The 27,220-nt window shown below is 37.6% G+C and overlaps 1 protein-coding gene across 2 annotated transcripts in view; it reads left to right on the top strand.

Moving 5' to 3' along the window:
- The window catches only part of RFTN1 (raftlin, lipid raft linker 1), a 95,100-nt gene that overhangs the window by 50,770 nt on the left and 17,110 nt on the right, over positions 1–27,220 (top strand). For both annotated transcript variants that reach the window (XM_072925682.1, XM_030264931.3), the window contains exons 5-7: positions 13,211–13,634; positions 17,886–18,089; positions 26,075–26,190. In XM_072925682.1, coding sequence (XP_072781783.1) covers positions 13,211–13,634; positions 17,886–18,089; positions 26,075–26,190 — 744 coding nt within the window. The remainder of the gene's footprint in view (positions 1–13,210; positions 13,635–17,885; positions 18,090–26,074; positions 26,191–27,220) is intronic.

Genomic DNA, 27,220 nt, shown 5'->3' with positions numbered 1-27,220 from the left:
TATAATTACTGTTTCTAGTTCTGTCAGCTTGGCAGTGGGTGTTTGTATCACTTGGCCCAGCTGAAATACTGCACTAGAATTTGGTGTTTTGTAATTTTAAGTATCTGAACAGCAGTTACACTTCTTGAGAGAAACAAGTTTGGTCCTGTTATTAATAAAAAATTATTTATAGTGTCACAGGAGAATGACCTCCCACAGATGATATCAATGTAGAAGATGGTCGTACAATGTACAACATTTTATATTAAAACAATATATATAGTTTCTGTTTTAGTGTTCCGATATCCTATTGGAGAGTGCTTTACCTAAAAGGTCTTTTACCCCCAGATTATTTAAGTTCTGTTTCAATATCACATGGTGTTTGATAGAGTTGGTACTGGTAACCTAAATGCTTTTTTGAACCAAAAGAATGTAGCTTTCAATTAAATATTAAATATATAGTAGGGAAATTGAAATGAACACTGCAGTTGTTTATCTATTGCCTTTTAAAATTGCTTTTAACACTATAATATTCTGCCAGGCTGGAAATTAGCAGGTTATGTCCATTTTATTGAAAACAGATTCACATTGTGCTTGTTTTAAATTCTGCAGAATCTGTTGTGTCCTGTTACATGTTATATAAACTAGCATTGAGTAGTGTATTTATTTAGCCACAGGGTGTGAGTAGGCATGTTCCCCTACCTTTAGTCCATTTGCAGTGATAATAGTTAAGAAAATTTTTAGAATAAACTACAGCATAGGCTTTTTGAGCTTGATGGGGACTCAGCTTGACAGACTATACTGATCTTCAATCTTTAATTTTTACTATGAATTGTAAGAACTGGATTAAAAATAATGCAGCTGTTACTATCTGATACTGAAATATATATAGATTTTGGTATCAGAGCAAACTGAAGTTTTTTTGAACACATAATAAAATTCAAAAATACGAGCCCAAATTTGTTTCAGGTCAAACTGTGTTATTACACGACTATTCCGACTATTCTGATGTTATCTTGGATTGTTTCAATATATTCACACTTAGGAAAAACTGGTATAGTTATTGTGTACCAGTTTCAACATGTTTGATTTTGTTCTTCAGTTCTTTGACTCAGAATAGAAATGTAGGCATAACTGTCACAACTGGTAGCAAAATTGTGCATCATTGAAACAGAAAATATCTTTGCATTTGTATCTTCAGAAAGAGTATGGATAACATGAAAACAAAATGACAATCCAGGAGTCGTCTTATTTCCATAAATATCCAATTCTGAGACTCTTTAGAATGCTTTTCTAGACATGGAAATTTTTCTGTTGATAGAAGCCATTTGATTATGGGGTTATGAAGATCCCTTTTTGAAAGATAATAATTTAAATTTTAATAGCTAGAATGTATATTTACTGTTGCTCTGTAGGTTGAGTATGTCGCTCATCCTCAGATGTTATTTGATGTAGAGAAATTTGAAGTTCTTTGAAGCTGTTGCTGTCAAGTGCTTGCTGTGTCACTGCATCTGATTATACACATTGTGAAAGTCTCAACACTTTTATGTAAATCTAACTCGGGAAACAAGACTTGTTTGGGAGTAGGAATTAATTGTCATATTAACTAATTTGTCTGAGCAACAAAAATGTCCATTGCTTTTAAGGGCATATAAACCAGATGTTTACAAACAAGATAAATGGAAAAATAAAGGATGTTCTTCAAAGAAAGTAGTAACAAAAATCTGTTAGAGAAGGCAATTCCTTTCTTTAAAAAATGAACAGCCTTATAATTCTTCTCAAACTGTAGAATACAATTGAAGTTAATAGAATGTTTTAATTGAATAGGGAAATCCTTTATGTTTTCATAAGCTTTACATAGCAGAGCCTTTTACCACAGTTTTAGCATCTTAGTGTATTGCAAATTACTGTATTTAAAAAACCACAAACCAAATAGAATAACCGTATTTTTAAAACAGAATAAGAAGTCTAAATTTTCTCCCTGAGCTTACTAAAAAAATCCTATACAACAAGAAAATTAATTTTATTGCTTTTATTGTGCACTGCTGAGTAAGTATGACTTAACCTTGAGTTTAAACAAGGATGCAGTTTTAATAACTTTCCTGGATTGACTTTTTGTTGCATTGAAATTGTACAGAATATTGAATATTAACTGCTTCCTTCTGCAAACACAATACAATTTTGCAATAGGTAATATGTGTTTTTCTTCTATAACTCCATATAAATGTATTACAAGGAGGTTCTTTCACCCGTAGAATGCTTCTTGCTCACCAAAAAAAGTGCCTGAGTACAATGTTGACTATAAAACATTTAGGAAATTCCAAAGAAGACTCTGGTCAAACCTTTGTTCTGTTGCTGAGATCTTTCTGTGCTGCTGGACTTTGTCCCAGTTCTCCACTCTCTCCACTGCTTTTCTGCCACGGTTTCTGTCTGTGGCAAGACAGGGAATATTTAAATATTTGGGATGTGATGTTGCATAAAATACGCTCTTCCTATACTCTAAAATCATGTCAATATCACCACACTGTGCTTGTTCTTTGATACCATATGGATCTAGCATGACTTAACCTGTCCTAAAGAGCTCAAAAAGTCCCATAGTGTCTTTGATACATAATTTGTGGGCAGTGAAAGAAGTAACTAAACTGTTGTGAATATATTGTACTGCTGTATTTTTATTAACAGTGTCTTTCGCTCTCAGGCTAAACAGAGATTGAAGATTTGCTCACCTGCTTTTTAATAAGCAAAGCTAACTTTTGAACTTTGATCACTGGAACTCAGATCATTCTGATATTGTTGAAAGTAGAGATGTTACTTCTCAGATACCATATTTTGTAATACTTAGACCTACGTCTCATGTCAAATAGGGTAGCCTTTAATTACTTCCTTAGTTGCTTTTTGTTTCTGTGTATTCTGTTATCATTTATTTATCTGAGAGTGCTCTCTGGAGTTTATAGAGACAAGTAAGGGAAGGAGGAGCTAGGCTGACATCCCAAGTAAAGATTTATTTTGGACACACAATCATACATGAATGCCAAATACATTTCTCATGACCTGTGTTTTCTGTATCAATCTGATACATGTCTAGAATCTACAATCTGGTACATGTCTAGAACTGTAACAGGCAGAAGGTTTTACTCTTATGTTTCCATTTTTGCTATGTTGGTGACAGGTTAAGAAATAGAGGATTCCTTCTGTACCATGTCTCCCTGGTTTTGACTTCTTAAAATTTAGGGAGCGCATTTTTGGATCCTTGGTTATCTCCTTAATAATGGACCATCAGAGGGAATTCATGTACGGTATCTTTTTTCCAGTGTAACATCATTGCAGGATTCACATTTCTTTTCCCTGTGGAACTAGGAAGCATGATAAGCACAGAAGAGCATGGTTTAAAAATGATGCAGCTTAACTGAAATCCAAATGCAGGCATCCTTCTTTTGTGTTTTTGGCTAGACATGGATCTCTCCCTGCTGGTCTGTTCTTATTGCTTCAGAAATGAGTCTAATTTCTTCCTTGTACACTAAGGCAGTACAGATGAGTGAGTAATGGGTTCTGCATTTTCAGAAGTGGACTGGTTCCACTTGTAACAGGACTGCCATTGTGAAACACCTTTGTAATGCTTATTGTGCCATGAAATCTGCTGGATGAGACAGTGTGTGTCAAATCTGCTCATTGCTCTTCTTTCTTTTGTGTTTCGGTCAACTTCACTGAGTACAGATCATTACCATCGGTGGCTCCAAAGCTGCCAGTAACGTGTCACTCCCTTAACTGATCCTCAGAACAATCTTCTGTAGTCCAAAGCACCCCACAAATAATCTTGACTCCTGCAGATACAGTGACGTTGCAGCAAGTTTCTTGACATTTATTTTATTGCCTAGTAATAGCATTGCTGGGCCATGGAAGCGATGGTACCAGTCAGACGTAAGTGAATGGGACCCCAAGGAGGAATTTGCCAAGAGAATACATTGCAAGGGTGCTGCCACCCATGTACTTGATCTAGAGTCGGCCTCTGAAAGAGTGACCCCCAGTTCTCTGGTACAAAGGCAAGTTGAGCAGAGAAAGAAAGGCTGTGCAATACTAACAACAGAACTCTCATCCTGCGTTGCTGAAAGGATCTACTGTATTTGAGCCCTCTTGAGAGTTCAATGGAAAAGTAAATGTTACCAGGAATAAAACTGGCATGAGGTATGCCATGAAAATGTTTCAAGTGTTAGTTTATGCTCTGGAAATTAATATGCATTGCTAAACTCTAGTTTAATTCAGTGTGCTTCTGAAGGGGGAGACATTTCTTGGAGCAGTTGGATCCCCCTGCTATTATCTGCCCTCTGCTCATTGGAAGGAGCCTCAGGCAGGAGATTGGCTTAATGGTTGGATAGGAAACTGCTACACACCCTGAAAAACTATAGGTCACTCTCACTGCATGTTTTTCTACTTTGGTAATTTATTTAAAATATAGAGATCCTTCTTTTCTGCTCTCTTGATTTTTTCCCCTTCCATTGTTCTACAGCTGTTTTGGAGTTTTCAGAATTACTGCTGTCTTAGTTCATGCACGTTGTTTTCTGAGGAGTCATCAGTGTTACGGTTCTAATTGGTGAAGAGTTTTTGTTGGTGTTGCTCTTAGGAGACAGGTTAATTCTCCAGCTTCTTTTAAGTTGCAAGATAGAAGCAGGCTTGAATTATTTAGGAGGACTTTGGTGTCTCCTCTAAAATAACAGCTAAATACCTATAGAAATTCTCAAGAGCTTTTAAAATCTTTTCCATAAATGTTTCTAGTCAAGGGAGTGATTCACTTTTTTTCTACATATTTACTCACATCTGAATGAACATTTGTTTTGTGTGATCAAAACAAGGGGCTTTGCATATCCATATTTTGCATGAAAGCAAAATGAAATGATTCTGAACTCTCAGCTTCTGAGTTTTTAAACTGTCTTCAGCGTCTAATTAGGAAATGACAAGGGGATGTGGAAGATGAGAAACATACCAATGTCTCCCTAATAATATGTATTTATATATATATATTTTTATTTTTAATTAACAGCATGACAAGGAAATGAGAAGACAAAAGTCTGCAATTTCCTAGAAAATAATGACTGTGAACATTATTGATATTATAATTTTTTTTACTGATAATAATAAGAATAATAATGAAAATGCTGCTATCTTTCATTACTTATTCTTCATATTTTAATTTTTACATTGAGATTTTTTTTTTTTTTTGTAGAAGGAACAAAGAGATGCAGCTTATGGGTTCTTAGGAACACTAGTGTGTTGGCAGATTTCTTGACTCAGATGCTGCAGTCTTGCAGGGATCTCTTCTGTGAAGTCCAGGTTTGCTTTATTGGTACCAGGGGTCCTTGGATGGTTATTGTAATCCTAAGCATTATTCTTTATTTTACATATGTTTTAGCTGCTCTGTTCAGAAGTTTCCTGCAAGTACAGTCAGAGCAGGTGGCAGTAAAAGAGAAGAGGGGAAAAAATTGAGTCTTTAATACTGCTCAGAGATTTGTCCTTCAAATAAATAAGCAGTTCAGAGTTATCTCTGTGGCTAAAAAAATGACCCTTCTAGAGTCTTGTTTATTACCTAGGATTATTTACCTAGATGTGATTTCCATCTCTTCTAAAATAATTTCTGTCCTTAAAACAAACCCAAAAAATCCCACCACAAAACCTTTACTCTCCAGGGTATTTGCAAGAGAACAATGCAGCATTATTTCTTTAATGCATTGTAATGAAAACCATTGCTGAGCATTTAGCTGACAGTTTTGTTTTCTGCATGTTTTCATTGCAAACAGAGCCCCTATTTTATTTTTTAAGTATTTGGATGTTAGTAGTAGATATGGTCATGAAGTAGAACTTGAAACTCAACATCAATAGTTCAGCTGTTTGTAATCTGCTGTGATAATATTTATTAAAGTGCATTTTGTTAACATTTTCTTAGTGTATATATAACAAGAGATGGTAAAAAATAGCATATACTCTATTTTAAACAGCCTGGTGTGAAGGGAAACATCTGTTCCTGCTTAAGCTTCTTTCAACTTGTGTTCTTTTGACTAAGCCCTGTAAGAATGGTGTTGATATATTTCTTCCATGGACATTGCAAAACTATTTTCAGGACTCTCCCAGGAGCCTGGTAGTGCTTTTATAATCCTTTGCCCCCACCAGCTTTCAAGTCACCCCCTTGCCCAAGATAAAAATAGATATTATAAAGTATGTAGTTGATAGTTTTGATGATCCTACTTCTGTCTGGTGGGAAAAAAATAACTTTTTAAATAACAATGAATATGATAATGTTTCATGCTGTGCTAAAATAAATTACCAGAAAATTGTTCAAATTGTAATTTTGGCTACGAGTAACAGATGGCTTGATGAAACAATGTGATTTTAAAGAAACATTCTTCAGTTGATATAAAAATAAAAGTAGTATTCCCTGCAAATTAAATGTAAAGCCTGTAAGTTTGAGACTGAATTCCTACTTTTAAAATACCCCTGTTGTTCTGATTATTTTTTGTTTGTTTTTGGTTTTGGGGTTTTTTGTTTGTTTGTTTGTTTTCACTGCCTAGAACAGAGATGGACTAAAATCACTCACATTGAATCACATTATTGCTACTTACTAAAATGGATTTTAGATACAACAATCAACTACACATCTCTGTAAATCTTTGTTTTCCTCTTGCTTATGTTCACTAGTTAGTGCAGGAGTTACTCACTAAAGATCCCTGGACAGAACATGGTCTGCATTTTGGAAAATGCCAGTTCCCTAGAGCAGGAGCTTGGGACAGAATTACTACAGACTTATTTTTGAAGTGAGCATCAAATATTTGGATTGACTGAGCATAGCTGACTGCTCTCTAGCAGTTGTTCCCAAGTCTAAAACAAATTGTAGAGAATAAATCCTATATTATTTGAATAATTTCAAGACTTTTTTTCAGAGTTCAGGGAAAGGTGGGGGTATACAGGTACATTATGTGGCTTTTGAACAAATACCACACTCACTGAATATTTGTAGCATGTGGCCAGCAATGTTCACTCTTTGCCTTCAGTGAAGGAACAGGTGCTAGAAGGCGATGATTTGACAAAAATCAACACACTCAGGACCACAGAGGATGAGAATGGTTTCAAGACCTGTCATCTAATGAAATATGCTGAAAGGAGCAAGTGTACTTGCACCATGCTGCACTGCATCTTTAGTGTGGTTATATTGTTCTCAGGAGTGAATATGATAGGAGCCAGAGAGGAATTTCAAGTTGTTAATCTCACCCCATTCTTGGCTCGAGTAGCAGGAGATGTGTAGCTTACTGTAATTTAATATCTCCTGCAGCACTGCCTTAAGATCCCACCTTCTGTTTCTTTCAGCACAGCAGTAAGTTGCAGTAGCTCCTTGCTTCAGTACATTTCTTCTCCCTGTGCTGTTTGTAGCCTTCAGTTCCCTTCTGCAGAGGCTGCTACCAAGGAACATGTTGTAAAACTGCAAAGCTTGCTTTCTTGCTCTGTTCAGTGCCTTGTTCTCTACCTTGTTCTTGTTTTAGTTCTTGTGCCTCTGCCACAGTTGCAGTGAGATCTTAAAATGACAAATCAATGGTTTGGGATTATGGCAGCATTTTCCAAGGCATCCCTCCAGTGCTTTATCCCTCATGGCCTCTTTTGATGTAATTGACAGTGAAAATACTTGATTATTTGAAAACTTGAATGCACACTGGGATTTCACTTTCTAAAAGCTACATTTATATTTGCTTCTATATATATGAACATGAACTATCTCTCTCAAATTCAAAATTTGGTGAATGGAAACTGGTAAAGGTTAAAAATGTACAGGCTTAAACAAAGGAGCATTCTAGTCAGAAAGGTTGCATGGTTTGGAAATCTGCAAGAAGTGGAACAGTCCAGAGTAATAGGATAGAAAAACTATGAGAGTTGATGCTTTGCTATTTGATTAGCAGAATATTTTTTTTGTAATCTGTTATTAGAGATGCAAAAGTACCAAAGTTTCAAAAGTTTTGAGTCATATAGAAAGAGCTAAATCCTCTTTTAAAACATTAGCTAGGCTTAGTTGGTTTTAAAATAAGCAGTAAACTCTTGATGACTGTTCCTGTCTTCTAAGGAAGGAGCATGTGAGACCTACGGAAAATATAAGAGGCAGACAAAAAGCCTGTCTTAATTTTAAACATCTGTTTCCATAAATGAGAAAAGTAGGAGGGGGATGTGCAGTAGTTATGATGAAACATGTTCTACTAAATATTAATGAAGGAGGACAGAGTTGGAAGACTGTAGTCTTGAACATACTTTTCCAGTTCCAGCTCCTGGCATGCAGTACATAGCATTCTCCTCAAACCACAAGATCGTGTTTTTTGCATGAAGATCCCTGCTGCTGTCCGTTTTCAAAGGAGATTTTCTTGAATCTTAAGAAGAAGGTAGAGAAATGCACTGATCTGGTTTCTGGTGCACATTATGATACCTAATGCCTTTAACATTGTTCTTTTAAAAACAACTACTAAATAAAAAGACAGAGAAGACATCTTTTCGTGATTAACTCAGTTCATACTTGGTTTAAATAGACAGCTCTGAGCAAAATTAACCAGCTATTGTTTCCAAGGCCATATGTTTGGCCATCAGTAGGATTAAGTAGCAGCCTTTCCCAAAGTTCACAGCAGAGCTAACTAAATGCATCTGACCATCAGAAATTCAGTTCCTTGCTTTAGGAGAATGGTCTTTCTCTAAGAGCATTTTTGATATGTGTGTTCTTCATAAATTGTTTCTGGGTTTCTACAAAATTCTTTCAGTATCTTGTTATATTATGAACTATCTAGCAAACCTACTAATGAAATGTTCAGTGCCTAAGTTTTGAGGGTGTTTTTTTCCAGGTCATCAAAAAGCGTAAGCTTGAGACCATGTAGGACTGCTGTAAACTCAAGTGCCTTGATGACATTATTAAAACTGCTTCTCTGGACACATTTCAAAAATGTCCAGCTCCTGGCATTAAAGAGTTAAAAGAAATTCCTAACACTTACTAAATAACTTGCTTGAAATTATTGTCTGGGAAACATCCTCAATAATTAATTGCTGTGTGTTGTTTCACATTCTTATTGATTTTGGTGGAATACTACCCTGAGCTTTGAGTGTTTGATTTTCTGTGTGCCATCCCACGGGGATGTGATCAGGATCTCCTCGTAAGCAATTGCTGAAGCTGACAAAAGTGTATGATTCTGTTCAGCATGGGATCTCTGTCCTTGAGTTTCCATATTTGTAAGAGTACCATCATGCTGGCTGTCAATAGGAGATTATTATGGAGCTGACAATGGAACAAGAAAAACAGACTCATAAGCATTTTGTGGACTGTACAATGGACTTGCCAAGTGTCTTTATTCAGAAATGGATTTGAAAAGAGAACCTGTATGTGACTGTTCAAAATGAGCTTTTGAACATGGGTTTCCACATGACTGTGAGAGCCTCAGAGTAAAACAAGTACTTTCCAGAAAAGAGGAGAGGATTTCATCATTCAGCCATGCTGTTGCCAGGCGTGGTTTTACATATCTTTAATTTAGACTGTCAGCCATTTTCTAATTAGGGTAGGGAGCCTTCAAGAGAACCAGAAATATTTAAAAAGATGGGACATAAATTGCTGCATCAACGTAATGTTTAGTGACACTGCTTTGTGCTGCTGATGGTTCCTTTCTTCCAAATGTGGTATAAAAATAGCAGTCAGGCAGTTCTGAAATAAACAATAACACTTCCCAAATGTTAAGAATGTTAACACAAATGCCCCAGCTAAAATTCAATTAGGGTAGTGACTTCAGGGTTGGGCATGGTGCTTGTTCCTATTCCTTCTAAAGTTCGTGGGAGAATTGATATTTATTTCACAGACAGTGAAGGCTAAAACTGTCATTTTTTTCCCCTCGGGGAAAATGCCAGGTTTCTAATCAAGCAAATTATAGGGATGACATTAAATTGTTAAACTGCCTTGGCCCTCTGTACACATGAAATTTCACCCCTTCTTTAAGACGATTCTATTTTTAAATGGCCATAAATCCAATTTGTTGCAAGCCAGTTACAAATGAATTTGGATGTACCCACTTGGGGGTTTATCCATATTGAAATAAATGACTTAAGTTCTGCTTCTGTGGTTGAACAATAACATCTTTTGTGATGGAGATCTGGTCTTGTGTTTGTGGTTAATATCAACCAAGCAGCATTTTATGAGGCAGTGAAAATGTTTCTGTTCCCATCTGGGGAAAGAAGCAAAGAATTTTTTTTCTTAAATTTTGTTGGAATTTCCCTTGTCAGAATTTCCCAAGATATAAAGGGCAAGTATATAGTATATTCAAGGTATAAAAATTGTCATAAAACAGTTGAAGTTAATATTGGTCACCTAGTGTAAGGGCATTTTAAATCTAGATTTTTATCTGATCTAAAAAGTGGTAGAAATGTAGTTGTTGTTTTTATGTTTTTTCCTTTCATTTAGTGCAGTGTAACACAGACCTTTGTTAGTACTCTACACTGGCACATAAAGACAAGTAATTATGTTATTTATCTGATCTGGAATATGTCTTGGGTGACCCTGTCCAACTAGCATCATGTTCTTCCCATTCACTTCAGCTTTACCCCTTGTTTCTCCCATACTTTGCCTTCTTATTGATTCCCAACCCTGCATCTGCTGAGATACTTTCCCAGAAGGCTGTGACAGACATAACTGTCTGTGTGTTCCAGCACAGGATGCTGCAAGAGGGCCCAAAACCTGCAGGTCGCTTACAGAAACAGTCTTTCTGTCCTGTGTATCTCCTGGGTCCAACCTCTCCAGTTAATGAGTTGTGGGTTTGGTTTTGTGGCATTTTTTGTTTGGTCAGTTGGGTTAGGGTTTTTTTTTATTTTTATTTTAAAGTTCATATAGTCAATCTTTGAAATACAGGAAACAGAAATGTGATTCTACTGGATGGCATAATTCAGGCTGGATGTGAAGGCAACTAAAATTTCATAATATTTAAGCTCTCAGCAGGATCCTGAAAAGCAAATTGCCCTTGTAGTTTGAATATGTTCAGCCTTTTTACTTTCTGATGAAAGATAGCTTCTTCATGGCTTTGTGAGAAGTTGAGAGACTGTGTCTGCTAATACATCACTTTCCTGTTCTGCAGTTTGCATCACACTTTTGATGTAGCATTTCCTGCTACATTTGCTTTCTTGAGAATAATGAGATGCTTGGTTTTGCCATATGTCATTGGGAAATTTTGAAATGCATGTTTAAATAAGATTTTGTGTTAGGTATGTACAGTATTACCATATTAACAGTAATTAATTATGGTAATTAATTACAGTATTAACTTTGTTGGGAAAGGGCCTTGAAGATACAAACTCTTTTTTCCAACCTTTCTGCTAAGCTGTTTGGCCAATACAGGTAAGATTGTAATTTGGTTTTCAGTTCCTCATGTTTCTATTTTGAGAACAAGAGCCTCAAAAGAAACACCTCAGCTTCAGGTACTCCTTAGAACAAATACAATTTTTTTTGAGTAAGATGGGACTGTAAAACATTGCTACAGTATCTGTGAAAGCTGTTCTCTCCTCCGTATCACAGCGTGGGAGTCTGATGTAGATTGACAAGCAGTCTTTATTGACCAGGGGCAGTAATATTACCACATATGTACTGTCCTTAAACTCTCTAACAGTTGCATACTAGTTAGATTTCTATAATTAGCTGCCCTGCAACCTACTAAACAAATGTAGTGTTGTGTCTGTACATGAGTGATAGGAGATGAAATGAATTTGTAACTCTATCACTAACTATGTAAAAAAGTAATAATTGAGTTACAATGGAGAGTCTGCACCACTGAGCACATTATAAATGCATCTGTCACTGATACTCACTTAAACCTTCCCAAGCAAAGTAAAAGCTAACTTTCTTTTTAGACAGATACCCTTTTGGCCAGGATACTGCTAATGGTATTTTTATTGTCCTGTTTAGCAGTAAGCTTTAGTTAAGTCAGCCATGTTTCCCAGGCTAAACACCTATGAAGACCATTGCCTTGTTTCCTGGAGGCCTCTGTTTAAATTCCTGTGATCGTGAAATGAAGAGTTAATTTAACATGGAAAATGTAATAGTGATTCCTCCTAAATTTGAAAAATATTGAAAAAGATACAAAATTCTTCCTTTTTACTTGCTACTGAAAAAAAAGTCCCACTGAACTGTTTTTCCTGAGTTCATGCTAACTTGAGAATAAGCAATGAATTAATGCACTTTTAACTCTTTGGAATTGTATTATGCAGACAAAGTGAAATTATTTCTCCATTCTCAAGGCATTTATTTTTGAAAGATTTATGTGTATTTAGAATTTATGTTATGTGAAGAGTATACATTAAATGGAACCCTTTTCATTTTGGTGAATGATTTTGATAAATGAAGCAGTAGACACTCATATGTTTTCACAGAAGTCTGTCTCACACTCACACTTCTCCTGGGTTTGAGGAGTGTGAAGCTGATGACTCCATAGCGCAGAATCTGCCTGAAAGAGATTTCTCTTTCTGCTTCATCTCAAACCTTTGTTAGCTAATGCTGGCTTTATCTAATTGTCATTACCACTAGCCCGATGCTTTTTTTCTTAGGATCTTTTTTGATCTGATTCCTTCATTTTCCTCCTTTACCTGAAGTGTAAAGGATTAATGTTAGAGCCTTTTGGTTTCCTTTTTCTTCTTCTTAGCTTATGTCACAATGCCTTTTTCTATTCTGAGTTCTGTATCTTCCCCAAAGTGCTCTATTAAAATAGCTTTGCTTTTATGCGCTCATTATGTGAAAGTTTGCCATTTGTGCCTCAATCCAAAATAGGACAAACAACAACTGTTGTTATAGAATGAATAAGCTTTTCCTTGCATAAATGTCATAATCATACACATAATACAGCAGAAGATATAATAAGTCTCCGATTTCTTATGATCAATACAAAAGTATTTTTGTAAGAAATACCACTTCTAGTATTTTATTATAAATAAGATTTGTCTCTTGTGAAGAAATATGTGGGCATTTTCTCTTTTTTCCTCCCTCCTCCCTTCACATTATATCAGATGGTTTGGGCAACTTTTCATCCTGCTTCTTTACGGTGTACCTTTTTATATAAATGCAACATGACAATTTCTAGTGGTAGTGGACAAAAGTAGCAAAATTACATGCTGGTTGCCTTAAAGGGTGTTATTTTCTGTGTTTCTATTTAGCTAAGACAGCTTGACAGTTAAAAATCTAATCTTCTTTAACTTGTAGATTCAAGATGCTGCAAGTCAAGGCTTGAAATTTGTTGGAATTATACCTCAGTACCATTCCCAAAAGAACTGCCTTGTCAGCGCATCCCTGACACCTGCCAGTAACAACTCCATGCAATCAAGAGATAATAAAAATGTTTCAAATTACCCCGAGGATCATGCTTCACCGGATGGTGAGAAAATAGACAGCACTGATGGATGCAGTACTCCAACACAGGGTGAGCAAAATGCTGACCAGTGTGCCACATCCAGAGAGGGCTGTAGAGGTGAAGGACAGGCTGCTGAAGAGCTGAATTCCAATTCTGTGAAGGGAAGTGAAGAACAGTCTCCACGTGAGAACCTGAGTGTGAGAGAAGCAGCAGACAAGACGAATGGACTTGCAGAGAATGAAACGCCAGCACGATGTTTAAAACCACTTACTGGCAGTAAGTACTGCAGTGACCTCTTGTACATAAAAGCCAAGTTAAAATTGCCTCAATTACGTTCCCAGCTCCTTTGTGGGGTGGGGATGCAGAGGGGACATTGCCACTGAGGTAGTGAAGAAAAGATTCCCCAAATGAGCCACTTTACCTGATTTCAGCATGGCTACACAGTTCACAGCAACTGAGCAGGAGTCAGATGGCAAAGGAAGAGATGATAAAAGCAGGTGCAGCTTTGTTGTGGCCCATATGTATGCCTGAGTGTAAAGACTTATTTTTGTCTGCTGTTCAGCTGAATTGGTTCATGTCTGTATTTGTTGCCATACCCTGAGAGCTCTTGATCTTTGTGTCCTTTTTGTCTGTTTGAATAAAAAGCCCTGTTAATCTACCTGACAAGCTTTTGCAACCCTAGAAGGAATAATTCACAAAGACTTGCACAGTTAGCCCCTTTGTAGCAGGTGAACATATAGCTGGAATTAAACCACCTCAGGAACAGCACGAATATATGTGATCTGGACTCTGAGGTCTCCTAGTATCCTACAGTGAGTGTGGGGGTCAGTGCTCCAGTCAGAATTGTAATAACTGGAAAACAGCAGTTATTTTCCTTAATGACTCATGTTTGCTAATTCATAATAAAATTTTGGTAATGGGGCTTGTAATAATTTGGCTTCCAGTTATCATTTGGTTTTTAAGATTTTTACCCATGTACTAGTTTTATTTCTTTCATTTCTTTGACATATTTTTTCTTGGGTCGTCTTTCCACTTCTTAAATGTCATTTTATGCCATCAAAGACCACAAGTCTCAGCTGAGATCTAAAATACCCTTCTTAAGGTGTTTGTTGCTCAAATGTTACTTCTGTAGCAGGAACTGTAGTTCAAAATAGGATGTAGACCAGAGTAATTTACAAAACTAAGAGGAAAAATATTTTTGCTGTGTTTCCAGTTTCAGCCTCAAAATACATTTCTTTCTATATTTGTTTAAATCCAAGAAAACCATGTTTGCACTAATTTCTCTTACTGCTTTCCTTAATTTCCTTACAGGCTGCAAATCTATGCAGGGGGAATGTAAGTGGAATTTCTAAAGCTGGTACTGTCCTTGACTTCAATTTATCCCTATTCTCTAAGACTTTTCATACATTCAGTCAAACAATCCTACCCCTGTGGGAATTTCATATATAGGACCCAGAATGACTTTGCATTGTACTCCTTGGATTATTGTCTTGGTTTCCATTGCAGTTTGGTGTAGTTATCCTTTGGATCCAATTTGCATCACACTCTAGTAACCTTCCAACATAATTTCTTCAGTTTTTGTTGGGCAAGGGGGCACCCAGACTGGGTCAAAGCATAGCTGTTGTTGGAACAATCTCTTCTCTTCTACAACCTTAGGGGTGGGTTGTCCCAGCACTATAATTTTACACATAAAACCTCTCAGTTTTATAGTTAAAAATTAGTTATCTGCAAGTCTAACCATATCAGTTCTTTGTCTTTTTTATATGCTATTTTCGAGAGAGTTAACTTAGCAAGTTTAATCATCTCTTTGATGCTATTTCTCTCCTTACTGAAGACTGAAATTATTTTGCTACAAGTAACCATGTTCTTAATATTTCTGCATAATGTGAAACTGATCACCTCTAGTCTTCCCAACTTTTGTCTGTAACACCCCAAGATTGCTGCTGATTTGCCAGAAAAGAGAGTTTATTTTTAAAATGTATTTAGCTTTTTCAGTTACCTTTCTTTGAGCTCCTTTTAGCTTTATTTTTCATGCATTTTTTAAATTGCTGAGGTATGCAAATACTTTCTAAGACTGAAGGTCTGAGAAGGCAGTTTTGCATGATAGGTCATCTAAAGTAGAATTTTTCCAAATCCTGTACAACACTGCTGATTTCTTTATTGCTCTTGAATGAATTTTTTTATTACAGCACTCCCTTTTCCTCCCATGGAAAATGTATTTCAGTTTTTGGCACCAGTTCCCCATCCTTCCTTGGGAGTGTGAAGATTGAAAGCATCAGGTGGTTGGTTTTTTTTTTCCTCTACGTATTCCATGGGACGTTAGCACTCTTAAACTGCTTCTCTCCTACATAAAAGTTCAGGAAAAAATACTCCTTACTATTTGTGGAATCTTAAATATGTTCTTTATTTAAGTTTTTATACTATTCAAGTGTTACTTTTATGCTTCTTCACTTGATTCCTGAATGTTTTGTAGTGCACATTCACTTCCCTCATTTATAAAAGGCTTTTCAACACAATGTTGAAAAATATTTGCCTGTGAACAAGGCACAGATGTTCCAATAGTATGTTCAAAAGCGCTGTGTTACTTAGAACTAAACTGAAGAGTGTCTTTGGCCATGCTTGAGGATTTGGGGTCACTGGTGAAAACTGTTACAGTAGTGACTTGGGTTAGACAACACCTTCCACTAGATCAGGTTGTCCAGGGATGGGTCAGTCGCAGCTTTCCTGAGCAATCTGTTCCAGGGTCTCACAACCCTTAGCATGAAGAATTTCTTCCCAATGTCTAATCTAACCCTGCCCTCTTTCAGTCTGAAGCCATCACCCCATGTCCTATCACTACATGCCTGGTACAAAATCTCTCTTCATCTCTCTTATAGTCTCCCTTCAGGTACTGGAAGTTTTTCCAGGTTTTTCCAGACTGCACAGCCCAAGTTTTCTCAGCCTTTCCTCATAGGAAAGGTGCCTCATTCCTCTAATCATCTTCGTGGCCTCCTCTGACTCCATTGCAAGTGTCCTTCCTGTGCTGGGAGCCCAGAGCTGCCTGGAGCCCAGCCTGGAGCTGGATGCAGTGCTCCAGTTGGGGTCTCACCAGAGCAGAGGGGCAGAATCCCCTCCCTGGTCCTGCTGGCCGCGCTGCTTTGGGTGCAGCCCAGGATAGGGTTGGTTCTCAGGGCTGTGAACACACATTGCTGGGTCATGTCCAGCTTCTCTTATCTTAATATGCACCAGAAAGATCTCCTTTTCCAACAAATGACTCTTCTGGGGGTCAGAATCAAAATGATGAGAGAAGCATTCTGTGTGTGCTTTTCTGAGCTAGGATTATCATAATTTAATTCTTTCTAAACAAGTGGTGAACAGCAGGAAGATTCACATTAATGTTTATTCCTTTCTATTCTATTTAAAATATAGTTCATGTCTGAGATCATTAGGCCTCTTTTCATGTTGGTTATGAGCTTCCAGCTCTTCTCTTCCAGTGCTGCTAGCCTGTTTCTGAACATCTCCCTTCTGATATCTTTTTCAATTTACACACTGATTTTTGCTCAGTGATGTTTGTTAGAGACCAATCTTAACATTTCCCTTGACATCTCTTTCTTTACTTTTGCTTGAGGATAGAACCTAATAGCTTGGAAACAACAGGAGCTTATTGAGTGAAGGGATTTCATGTATAGCCTTTACCTTTCATATTAATATATTTGGGGAAAATTTATGGCATTTGGAAGTCAATAGAAATTCTACCATTTATTTCCATGTCCATTAATAAGTACAATGATAATGGCCAACTTATTTTTTTTTTTTTTTTTTGTTATTTTAATTATGGTTCTACCATTCTGAGAAGGAAATCTGCTTTTAAAGTTAATTCCAGTTTAGGGCTGTGAAAGCTCAGCTTTGCTGTCAGCAATGACTTTTTTTCCTATAGTAACTGCTCCTAAAATATACTGGAGGAGACATGGAAAAGAGTCTAGAAGATGTGCTAATTTTTAAGACCCTTCACAATTCCATTTTTAAAATTCATTTGCTGTTGTGTTAATGTCTCACCTTGGCTCAGATCCAGAGTAAATCAACAAAGCAGCTACCAGAGTCTCTACATGAATGATTCATTGCATTTTCTTGAGATGAGGCTGCCATTGGCTTTTTCCATGCTTTTGTGTTATCAAAACTGAGTTATTTAATACTATAATGGCCATGATCTACAGAACGTAATTCCTTCTAAATTTGCAGTAAGATTTCACATTTGAGCTGATGATTCCCATAGAGAAATGGTGCATTAGTATTCAGATATTACTGTCTTTAAATGTTTTATTGTCAACAGTGAATCCATTGTGAGTGTGAAATACTGTAAAGGTAAGCAAAATCCTGTGTTGTTGAGAGCGTCCTGCAGAAGTGTGTTAAGGAGATAACCACATCCTGAAGAATTTTTTGCTGTTGCACAGTGTAATTAGGCAAGGGCAAACAGTGGGTTATGCATTCTTTTAGGTGAAATTTTATTATACAGTTGTTGTATGATTCCATTTTTTTACTCTTTGGTAGAAGCAGAGATCTTCGCTCTCTTCAACAAGCCCCAGACCCCACAAAAATGCAGCCAGTATTATACAGTGACTATCCCTATGAGGATCTCCAGGAATGGGCAGACTGTCAACAGCTTAGAAGCAAATTGGCTGGAGCACATGACAGATCACTTCAGGAAAGGAGGCTCACTGGTAAACGCCATCTTCAGCCTTGGAATGGTAAATGGTATGGAAATTACAGAAAGCATTATGCTGTGATTATTTTCCTTTCTCCTCTAATGGAGGTCATTATCTTTGAAGAGAAGTTATTTGGGAGGTACTTTAATATAGACTTGGGGCAGATTTGTATTGGATCGACCTCTTTGTGAAATGGAACGAAAGTACAGAAAATATTTTGGCATTTGAATAAGGAAAACAGATCATGTATTGTGTTTTATAAACATACTAGAGATGATATTGTAATTGCAGAAATATACAGAGTTAATAAACAGTACCAAGTAAAGTGAATTAAACTAATAAGATTGCAAAACAGATGACATACATAGAAGGGTGACTTTGCTGTCTGGCCAGATGCTGCATCTGGCTCTGATTGCAGGCCGGTGCAAGGACTCGAGTTTTATCTGGCCAACAAGAAATCAATTAATTCCAGTTCTTGCAGAGACCATTTCCACCTTGATGGCACACTGTTTTACTAAATTGTCTTATATGTTTGTTCCATCTTAGCTATGAGTGATGGATAAATGTTTATTTTAATTTACGAAGATTAAAAATCCTAGATTTTTGCATGTTGTGGACGAGTGACAGTGGGTCCAGGTTAGTACTGTAGCCAGTCTGTACCACACTTGTGGCTATCATGGCTTTGAAGGCAAGCCTGTTGAACATAGAAAGACTTGTGTGCATAGATCCAAGAGACATAACCAAGGAGCCATGAGAGCAATTCAAGGGAAGTACTTGAACATAAAAATGTTGATGTTGCAGCTGGATTAATTTTCTTGGAAAATTATGTGACTGGTATACTTCATTGTTAAAGTGCTTATGGAAAATTTACCTAATTTTGTTTTTTTTTACATTTTTCAAAAGGACTGTGGTAACCCAGAGATTTCACATTCCTACTAAGATTACTTGGTTTATGCATCAAAATTATAGGGGAGCTGTTTCCAGAGCATCTTCTTACTGCTGGTCTGAATTCCAGAACCCAGGATAAAACACAGGAATATGACTCAGTTCTGGTAAAAGTCAATCAGGAAATTAACAGGCAATCCTAATTTGTCATTTTACAAACAAGTAGCAAAAAAAGGGAAGGTCTAAAGTTCAGCTGGTGGAATGCTTTCACACAGCTTCCTGGAAGGCCTTGTAATTGCTAGTTAACTTGCTTTAAAACAGTCATTTAGTTTATGTGTATAAATTGCACAGAGGCAAAGCTAATTGGCTCTATCAGGCTCAGTTATCAGACTCAATGGTTTTTTTAAATAAAATCTGCTTGTCAGTTCACTCTAAAATGTTTTAAACACAGCATTTTCCTTTATTTAAACTTTTAGAGTTCATTTACATAGCAGAGCCCTGTGGGAGGTTCATGTACTTGGATACCAGAGTGAGGAGTGCTGGATAACTGCCTGTGGACATAGATAAAGTAGGCTTGAATACTGGCAATAAAGTTTCAATGCAAACAGGACAACTAATTATGTAAAAGTGGACAGATTCGGGATTAAGTTAGATTAGTGATTGAAGAAGAACAATTAATAAACACTTTTATTAACATTTTAGGGTTACAGGAGGAAAAAGTTTTGAAATCAAAAAGCTGAAACTAGGTTTTTGAAAGTGTATTATGCTAGTAGAAGAACATTTACTAATAGTATCTCTAAGTTGCTATTAATTGCAATTAAATGTTTTATCATTTAAATACTAAATTTTTTTCTATGCTGCAGAGAAATGTAACAGCTTTGTCACTCATATGCCAGTCAATATCAAACAACACAGGGTAGGTGGGGATAAGAGGAGAAGTAGGGGTCAGTGAGCTTCTCAGCTCCTTACTTTTTTCTAAACTTCTATGGCAGCCTTCATATCTAGTCTTATTCACTGAGTAATCCTCTTCCAAATTAAGGTAGTATCAGCATACCTTCTTTAATTTGCTATATCACATTTCTTTGTTCTGGGGTCTGGTTTTCTTTTTGGCTTAAAGTATGAATTCATTATTTTGCTTATTAGACTTAAAAGCAGGGTTATTATTTTCTTCTTTTCCCCCTTGTCCTTGGAATACCCAATGAAGTGAAGATTTCCAGATTGTCAGTAGTCATAAATCTGTTTCTTCCTTCTGCTAACAATTTAATAATTAGTCTTTAAAGGAGCTTTAAAGTTCACGGGTAACAATTGTTTCTTTTTGCTTATTGTACCAGATAATTATAAACAGAAATATAACATAATTGCTGATCACAATATGTAAACCATGCAGAGTTACATCATATATTAAATGTATTCAGATTTTTCTGGTGAGTTAGAAACAGTAGCCTGCTTGGTCCTTGAATGTTCTCATGTGGGCAGATAAGTTATTTATTTAAATTTGCACTTCAGTTACTTGCTGGTGTTTTTCATCCAACTCTAGTAATTGATAATTCTGCCTGTAATTCTCCCAGGTGTAAACTGATCTTGCCTAGTGATCTAAAGTGACTATAGGAATTCACCCTTGTCCTCTTCTAGTGAGAATGGAGTCTGTAGCAGCAAGCTACAGATTAATGCCAAATGGAAAGGAAGTAACAGGTGTGTCTCCTACTTTCCTGTAGTAGCAAGTCTCCAATCAGCACTGTGAGTAGGCAGGAAGTGTCTCAAACCTCTTCAAGGTTATATTTTGATGTCTTAACAGAGTAATCACAAACCTGTTCATCTTCAGTTGTTTTGAACTGCAGCTATTTAAGTGCCTAGCATTTTTGTATTTGTTGTATCATTCTGTCTGTGAATTTTCTGCCTTTCAAACCTAGGAAAAGGCAGCCAACCAGCCAGAAAACACTGACAGTACTTAAACACAAAGCGAATGAAACAAAATGTGACTTTCTTGGAACAAGAAAGTAGTCAGGTTTTTAAGAGAGTCCGATTGATTGTCTCTGTCATCTGTCTCCGACAGAGATGCGCTGGTGATGCCTTTGGCCGATTATTGTCACCTTAGCCACAGAAGTACTGGGATTTTTATCATCCATATGGAATTATTTTCTCTGTGTGTAATGAAGGTGAAAAGATTCAGAAGGGGGGAGGAATGCAAATGCAAACAAAGGCAGACATTCGGGTCACGTACCCTGTAAAGCCACAGAGAGCTAGTTTTCCTCATTGAGAGCAACAGCAGCCTAAAGGTTAGTTTTCCTAGATAAGGAGAATTTGTAGTTCAAAGACAACAGGAGGAAAATTGTCACCTGCCAAGACAGCTGTCATGGTAAAGTAAGTAATCTTTTCCCATATACCTCCTGTAAATCAGAAGCAAGAACATCAAAATACGTTTTTGTCAATTGAGCTACATCAAATATTTATACAACCCAGTGAAAATAGCTTTTTGTGCACAGTAGGAAACCTTAATAAAAGATGCAGTGGTAATGAAACATTTTCAGAGGAAGGACATTGATTGTAACCTCTACTTTTGGAGCCTTTTCTTTAAGGAAGAGTGAAGAGATTGAGTTGGGAAATTCAAGAGTAGAGATTGGGAAATGATACTACAAACAGCAAAGACAAAATGTTTTGTTTTATTGGCATTTCTTACTGCGCTATTGCAAATGGATGAATATTTGGAATTTCTAAGAAACTTTTTAATTTAGGCTATGTTCCAGGAACTGAATCTTGTTAACAAGAGAGTAACAAAAGAAACTACAACTGCATTAGAATCAGGAAATATTTTATATAAGAAACAGTGAAAACTGGAAAGACCAACTTACCATCTAAAGCTTTAGATGACTGATCTTTGTAGGCAGGTTAGGTAACATCCAGCTGAATAAATGTATCTGTAAAGTCTGCCCTGCAGGAATATGTGTATGAGTTGTCACCATAACGTGCCAATCAATGGAAGTCTAGACTTGGACTGATACAGTCATAGGACTTGTGTTGTGATCCACCTCATCCTACGTGACGATATGCAAAAAAGATCAGATACATCTAGATAAGATTGAGATACTTGGTATTTCCTTTGCCTTAGTCTTCACAGATACAGGCAAATGTTGCACCTGTCTGTAAAAAGGCCAAAAGGACAAACCAGGGACCCACAGGGTGGTCAGCCTCACTTTGTTTCTGGCTGGATCACTGAGTAGGTCCTCTTGGAAGTCAAGGATATATGAAGGAGAGGACAGTGATTGGGGACATTCAGCATGGATTTAACAAGAGTAGAACATACTTGAAACTGTTGTCTTCTGTGATAAAATAACGATCTGTGGCTGAAGAGAAAGCAGCAGATGTCATTTTGGGTGAATTCATCAAGGGAGTTTGGCAGAGGCTCCCACAATATTTTTGTATCCAAGCTAGGACCATGCAGCCTAGATGGGTAAAAATCTGGTTACATGGCTAGACTCAGAGGGTCGTGGTTAATAGGACACAGTTTACCTGGAGTAAAGAGTGGAGTACCACAGAGGTCTATCCCGGGGCCTGTTGTGTTTAACAGTTTTATCAATGATGCACAGGAGGCAACGAAGCTTGCTTTTGTCAAAATTGTGGATGATCCCATACTCAGGAGACAGCTGATGTGCCTCAGAACTGGGCTGCTGTCCAGAGGAACCTGGGCAGGCTGGAAGAACATGACAGCAAGAGCTGTTTGAAATTCCATTAGGGCAAATGTTCTGCCTCTGGGAAAGGAGAGGCTTTTTCACTAATCCAGGCTGGGGGCAGCTTGGCTAGGTAGCAGCTCTGTTGAAAGTTCCAGGGGAATTTTAGTAGGCAGCAAGCTGAAGATGAACAAGCACTTGAGAGAGTTAATTCAGCCTGCAGAAAAGACAGCTTTGGGGGACCTAACAGTGCCTGGCAGTGTACCTATGAGAAGACAATCAAAAGGGTGGATCCAGGCCCTTGATTGTAGTGTGTGGTAAGAGGATTGGAAAAAATAGAAAATTGAAATAAGAGAGGTTATTTTTGGATATAAAAAACCACTTCCTCATCATGAAAAGATTCACTCTGGAAGAGGCTGCCCACAAAATTATGCCATTTGCATTCTTGGAGATTTTGAAGATAAAGCAACTGGATAAAGCCATGAGCAGTTGTATTGAACCTGTGCATTGAAAATGCACAGCCAAGGTGTGAGATGTGAGAATTGGCAGGTTCATTCATGGCATGAATGTTTAAAACACTGTGGTGTGACAGGTAGGGAGTGGAGATTGGTTCTGGTTGAGAGGGAAATCTTGGTGATTGTCATCAACCAGTTTCTGTAGAATTTTTCAGCAGCATCACTCTGTTGAACAGACCCTGTTCTTTACGTTTGCAGCTGTCTTTGCGTCTTCATTTTCCCCTTCCAGTTTTCTCATTTTCCATGGGTTTCTTTACTAGCAAAAAAAACCATTAAAAAAAATCAATGGATTGTATGATTGATGGATGTAGCCTTCAGCAGCAATCATTGTACTTCCAACAAGGAAGCAAAACCTTAGAATCATTTCGTTTGGAAAGGACCTTAAGGATCACGAGTCCAACCATAAACTCAGCACTGCCAAGTGAAGTTTCTGCTGCCTGTAGGGTCTCCCAAGCTCAGCTATTGGTTTCTAAAACTTTGCATATGTGCCATCATATTCACATATGTGGAAGCTGTAAATTGCATGAGTGGGATGTTCAGCAGAGGGAAACATAAAGGATGATTTACGAGTGAGTGTAAACACACGCCTGCTGATTGTGTTGTGATCGCTTATTAATTAGCTGGCAAACACGAGGCGGGGGGAGAGCTCAAGCTGCAGTTGTGCCAACAGTGTGACACTGAATTTCATTAAAGGAATTCACAATACAGGAACAGTGCACTGGTGCTGTGTAAAGCTGCCCTGGCAAGATCTGGATGTCTGTGTCTAGTAGGGATCTGCTTTCAGTCTTAGGTGCTGTCCTGTCATCCCTGCTTTGGAAAATTAGACTATTTGTATATTAGCATCCTGAAATAGATTTGGATATGGATTTGGGTGTTGGAATGTGCTATTTCGCAGAAATGGAGTTGGTTCCCCCTTTGTAGTCTCAGGTCTAACAAAGTGCTGTTTTTGAATGAAATCCAGTAATTAAATCTTGGACCCTTTGGTATGTGGCAAGCTTGCTGTCCCTGTGTTTTCAAACCTGTAACCCAGCTACTTAGTGATCTGGCCTGTTGTTTCACAACAAAAATGTCTGTTCTTCTCACTTGGATGAGAAATCTGTCTGAATGACAGGAGTTACTGCTTTGTAGTCCAGCTCATCCACCTTGGAGCAATGTGTAATCCTGGCTTGCTGTAGTGGTGAGGAGTCGTCGGCTCTCTTTATTTTAAGTAGACTTGCAGGAAACCTGGCTGTGGAAACAGTGTGAAAGTAGACAGAGTATTTTTCTTCTTCTTTCAGTCTCCCAACAGAATCTCAAGGATAATCCCTAGTAAGTGGTTTACAGCTTTTTTTCTGTCACAAGTGAACCAACAACCAAAAAAAAAAAAAAAAAAAAAAAAAAAAAAAAGCTGTTTTAGTTTAGAGACAAGTATTTGCATCTCCTGACTTGCATCTTAATGACTTGACTGCAAAAGAGGATAAGGGACTGTGTAAATAGAAGCAGAGGGACTGTGCACTGACACCTGCAGCAGCAGTCTTGCTGCAGTGTGTGTGTGTAGACATAAGCTTCCAGATGCTGGAGTCTGATCTGTTTTGGCCTTTGCCTGCAACAAATTTGTTATTTCCAGATAATAAATTGAATTTAGATCATATAATGACATTGGAAGATATTGACTGAGATTGTGTCTGCAAGAGGTAAGAAGACCCTTAATCCTCCTCACTGCTTCCTTTGTGAAAATTGTTTCTGAGTTTGATACATGTTTTCTCTTGGAGGCAGCAATTCCTTCCTGCTGGCATTTCTTGACCTTGTAACATCCACGAAAAAAGCAGGGTGACCCTGATGAAACACCTAAGCAGGCTTATCCAGAAAACTCCCCTGTCAATTCAAGAATCTGTCAGTTTGGCATGTGTGACTGCATTTCAAAAACATGTATTATACCAGATCAAGGAATATAGTGTTTCTAGTAATGTAAGGAAACTATCATGCAAGATACAACATTTGGGGAGGGGATAAGCAAGGTCTTTACAATCAGTCATACAGGGTAGATATATTGTTCATGTTAGAAAGGCTGAAAAAGGCACTTCTTGACAATGTGAAAAGAGTTTTCTCTGTTTGTAAAGAGCACAGTCCTGCTTATTTACAGTTTCCCTAAATGTAATTCTGTTGTTCCATCAATCAGCTTATTTTAACAAAGAAAGATAAGGTTGGGGTTTTTGCAGTTGCTCTGTTTCTCTTCTGTCATGGAGCTGACAAAAACCTAAGTTCTGGTATATAGGAGTGATTGCTGGTTATGGAGTGTTTGGCTGTGTTAAAGGAGAAAGTGCTGCTCAAGTAACTTTAAGAGGATGTGTTGTCTGAAAAAAGGCTGAACATGTAGGGAATGCAAATGAGAACAGAGAGGCACTAAACCAGATGGTCAAAATGCCTTCATAAATTGATTAAATAGTTATGAATGTATCTTTTCTTTCACACTGTTTGGATATGCCAGATCATCCTTAGTCCACGTAGATCACTGTATCTGCAAGGGCTGATCCATGTGCAGGGTTCTCACTTGTGTGAATGAATGGATATAGTCCCAAGTATCAATGTCATAAATATCATAAAAATAAATCAGTATACCTTCAAAACCCCTTGAAAATAACACTTTGACATAATACATGGTCTTTAGTGTGTTCATAGCTTCAAGCAGGTGAGCAGTACTGCTGAACTGAGGACTGAATCACTTTTGCCTGCTCAGAATGGGAGAGCTGTGGTTTCTGATGGCAAAGGAATAACAGACTGGACAGCAAGCTTTGCTATTAGGGAGTAGGATTGCTCTTTAAACTGCTAGAGATACAAGTCTCATTCATTTAATAGAGCTAGACTATCATAGAATGTCTATGAACTTCATAGTAACATCCATAGAAGAATATATTGTTAATAAATTCAGATGCCTCACTACACGTGGAATGTCTTCTATAAAGCTTACAGGCAGCCCTGTGTTTTCACAGATTCTTTACACGGGACAATGGATGGAGTATTTCTCTTTGAAGATTTTGCTGTGGAAGACAGTAAAGCCACGCAGGGCTATGATGCAATTGTGGTAGAGCAGTGGACTGTCTTGAAGGTATGTGTACAGTCTTTCTTCTTTGACTTTTTTTTGTAGATCAAAACACTCCAAGACTGTGAGACAGACTCTCATGTACTGATCTGTGCTGCAGCAGTACCAGCCAGGCAGCCGAAGTGAAGGGATGCAATGTTAACAGTGATGCTAGTTCACCACATTCTGGGTTTGTACGACACAATTCCGATCTTGACCTCATGCTTTTTTTGGAGGGTAGGAAATGTGAGTGACAGTGAGCAATGAAAGTCAGGGCTATCTGTCTCAAAATTACAGATGTCTGCTAGATTAACTGCACAGAGGATCTCCGTTGGTTGTCAGGGCAGCATGATCACACAAGTCATTGTAGCCTTGCAGTTCTAAAGAAGGCAGCCCTTTAGGTAGGCAGGCTTAGGTACAGCAGGAAGGCATGGAGAACTGCTTGGCTCTGTTTGTCCTCCTTCATATGCTAAAAAAACTGCATATTCTGGATAGGCCCCTATAGACAAACCACAGCTTGGCCTTCTGCAGATCCAGGTGCCCACGCAGATCAGTAGAAGCACTTAGGCCAGATTGGTCAGCACTGTTCTTCCACAGCAAACTGGATACACACAATACTTCTGTGTTTGAAAAGATGGGCTTAAATTCTTTGTGGCTTGAAGCAAAAATAACACAGGGGGTTGGGGGAAGAAGTAGTTGCATAACTTTTAGAAGGTTTTCTTTTGTTCTGTCTGATGTTTGCTAGAAACAGATGCTGTGTATCTATAAAGGCAGTACCTGATCATTTCACTTGGAATGTATTGTAAAGGGTGTAAAATCCTTAGACACGTAATCCCTCCTTTTGGCACACACATGCCTGAAGAACTGGCAGATTTCCCCAGATTAAGGGGAAATGGGACAGATGCTAGAGTAAGTGTGTAACATTCCAGGAGACTAAGATTAAGAGTTTTGTTACTAGATGATGATTTTGTAGTACAGCGAGAAATGGCCAAATAGTAATGGCTACAACTTCCGGAGCTGCGGAGTTAATAAGCTGCGTTAATAGCAGCTTTTCTTA

The sequence above is a fragment of the Taeniopygia guttata genome, chromosome 2 (genome assembly GCF_048771995.1).
Source record: "Taeniopygia guttata chromosome 2, bTaeGut7.mat, whole genome shotgun sequence".
NCBI lineage: Eukaryota > Metazoa > Chordata > Aves > Passeriformes > Estrildidae > Taeniopygia > Taeniopygia guttata.
This window is presented reverse-complemented; position numbering and strand designations above follow the sequence as displayed.